This window comes from Saccostrea cucullata, unplaced genomic scaffold, assembly GCF_032062105.1.
Source record: "Saccostrea cucullata isolate Sc308-1 unplaced genomic scaffold, CSIRO_AGI_Scuc_v1 ctg9524, whole genome shotgun sequence".
Classification (NCBI taxonomy): domain Eukaryota; kingdom Metazoa; phylum Mollusca; class Bivalvia; order Ostreida; family Ostreidae; genus Saccostrea; species Saccostrea cuccullata.
The window spans coordinates 1-2,500 of NW_026925290.1; the positions used below are offsets into that span (position 1 = coordinate 1).

Consider the following 2,500-nt stretch of genomic DNA (forward strand, 5'->3'; position numbering starts at 1 on the left):
CTATAATACTCTTACTCAATTTTTAACTACTAGATTTTCAAATAAAATACTAGGGTATCTCATTAACGTTGCTGTTTACAAATTACTCCTCACTGCAATTTCATAAAAACAACTTTTTTTTCTTAATATTTTATTTCATAACACGATAAAATTTGTGCAACAACAACATAAACCAACAAAACAGCATTTCATAAGTATAAATAAAAAAATCCTTTCAACAAATCCAAACGCTGAGAACACAGTCCTAATTGCAATATTATTTGTACAAAGTGTAATAAACTTCAACAAAAGGGAATATATTGTAAATCGTTAGGAATCTTTACAAAACACTGTCCAAATATTTCAAGATTCCTAAGCTTGCTGCTTCTGTACGACATTTGCTTCCAAGACTCCTCCAGGATTGAGTATTTAAGGTTGTATTCCGGGGAATTCCGCTGAGAATCAAGTCCGCCATTGATAGAGAAATGGGAGCCCCGCAAGTAGAGACTAAATCTCTGTCGGCATCCCGGCTGGGCAGCTAGCATCACACTTGTATTTTCTTCAGTACAGTACTTGATGCAGTGACCCTGTTCAGTAAATATGTAAATGGATTGTCCGATAGCCATGCATCTTCCACCAGAACACTCTACGGGTAGATAACCCACGATCTCCACGGATCTCGTCCTGCAATCAAACACTTGAATGACGGAGACGTTATCTCCGCTCTCTCTTTTCCCGCCAAACAGATAGACAAAGTCCCCACAGACAGCGGATATCACGGAGTGGACATTCCACTTTAAGTTCCCAACAACTGTCCACGAATTTTTCTTTCGGTCGAACTCCTCGATTTGGGAGACATTTTTCCCTTCGTGTCGCCCACCGAAGACATACAACTTATCGTGCACAGCTTCCATAGCATGGAACGAGCGGGGATTCTTCATGTTGCTGCAAACTTTCCATTTGTTCATGATCACGTCACATTCAAGCATTTTTCTTGACGATCTTTTGTTTCCGCCAGAAAGGAAAATATATGGAGGTTCTGAAACGCCAGGCTGCAGACAGCAAGCAGCGAAGCCATAGTTCATCTCTAAATTTTTCTTCAAAGATGCGGTATATTCTTTTTCTGAGTGCAGATCCAGAACCTTTGCTTCCGGGCATAGTTGGTTCTTGTTATTACCCTTTTGATTAAGGGAGAATGTTACCAAATACGATCTTCCATCACTTTGTCTTTGTGGTATTGGAAACAAATTACTATCAACTTTTTGTCTTAGAGATTCATAGACACCAGTGCGTTTGCCAGTGTCATACTGCCACCATTGGTACAAAGCGTCCCGAACACAGAGTTTGTTTCTGCACTGTGGACTATTTACAAGAGCTTCCATTTGCGTATTGGTCAACGAAATGAATTCTGGAAACAAAGTAACATGATTTATGCTGTCCATAATTTCATCTGCACATTTGACAGTCACTTCAGACAAATCAAATTCGTCCGCAAGGTTAAATATATCAAACATGGTGTTCTTGTTTAAGTTGTGCAAAAGTTTCTTCATGCACATATTTCTGAGTTGATGAAGACCGTGGATGGAGTTGCAGATCGTTAGAAAGTCTCGGATGTGATCGAAGCTGATGGAATTCTCGTTGATGCTACCAGTCCGTAGGTACTCAGTCATGGCTTTCTGACATTGCGGACTGATGGACTGGTAGACGCACACCGCCGACATGGCAGATGGTCCCTTAGCCTCCATGTTGCTTTTGTCGTCTGCTTTGTGACACAGACTGGTACTAGCGTTGTCGTGCATCTCACTAGTCCTTTAAAATAAAATTGAAAAATCATGTCACAAGCAGCAGACTTCAACAAGTACTTAGCAGGAAGTGGGGAAATAATAAGTGTTTTCTTCCGGTTAATTTGAAGTATTTCAATTACATTGCTCGCAAAATCTAAATGTTCTACTTAGATAACATGGTTATATCGCCGTTTTGAGAAAGGAAACTTGTCCTTGTTATATTTATTTAACAACAAAGCATATTGTTTGTTTGCATTGTTGGGATCGTTTTAATTTAAGGTCCTTTGTTTGCGCAAAGTTTCCTTTTTAAATATTTAAGTAAAAAAAAAAATTAAGGTCATTTTTTTTTTTAAAAAAGTTCAAATCTGAGATCCTTTGTCTAACTACTAAAATTGTTTTCAAATGCACAAGAAAGTGATTTTATAGCACAAAACAAAATATTCGTTTTACCTTGTATTCTTTAATATTATATCCGCTCAAAGTCCTTTGTAATGTTGAACAAAAGTTAACAATGTAAAAATCAAAAATATGTTTTCTCTCTGGACGATAGCTCGTTCATGAAACACAATTTAAATATGTTAAGGATTTTATACTGAGAAATAAAGGTGTTTTGATTTATAAATAGAACAACGGAAAATTTCTGTGACGAAGAAATGAAATCTATATTTAGCCGAATTACCAGTCCAAGTAGCTCAGGTAAGACTGACGACGTTGCACAACGTTCAGTGATTTAAACA

General features: G+C 37.5%; 1 protein-coding gene across 2 annotated transcripts in view; it reads right to left on the reverse strand.

Moving 5' to 3' along the window:
- Window positions 1–188: 188 nt before the first annotated feature.
- The window catches only part of LOC134268531 (kelch-like protein 26), a 3,173-nt gene continuing 861 nt past the window's right edge, over window positions 189–2,500 (reverse strand). The window contains exons 1-2 of one of the 2 annotated variants that reach the window (XM_062750796.1): window positions 2,214–2,306; window positions 189–1,788 (exon numbers count right to left, since the gene is read on the reverse strand). In XM_062750796.1, the coding sequence (XP_062606780.1) occupies window positions 282–1,778 (1,497 nt within the window). In that variant the 5' untranslated portion in view covers window positions 1,779–1,788; window positions 2,214–2,306 and the 3' untranslated portion in view covers window positions 189–281. Of the gene's footprint in view, window positions 1,789–2,213; window positions 2,307–2,500 lie in introns of those variants that run through there. The other variant, XM_062750797.1, reaches the window with a different exon arrangement.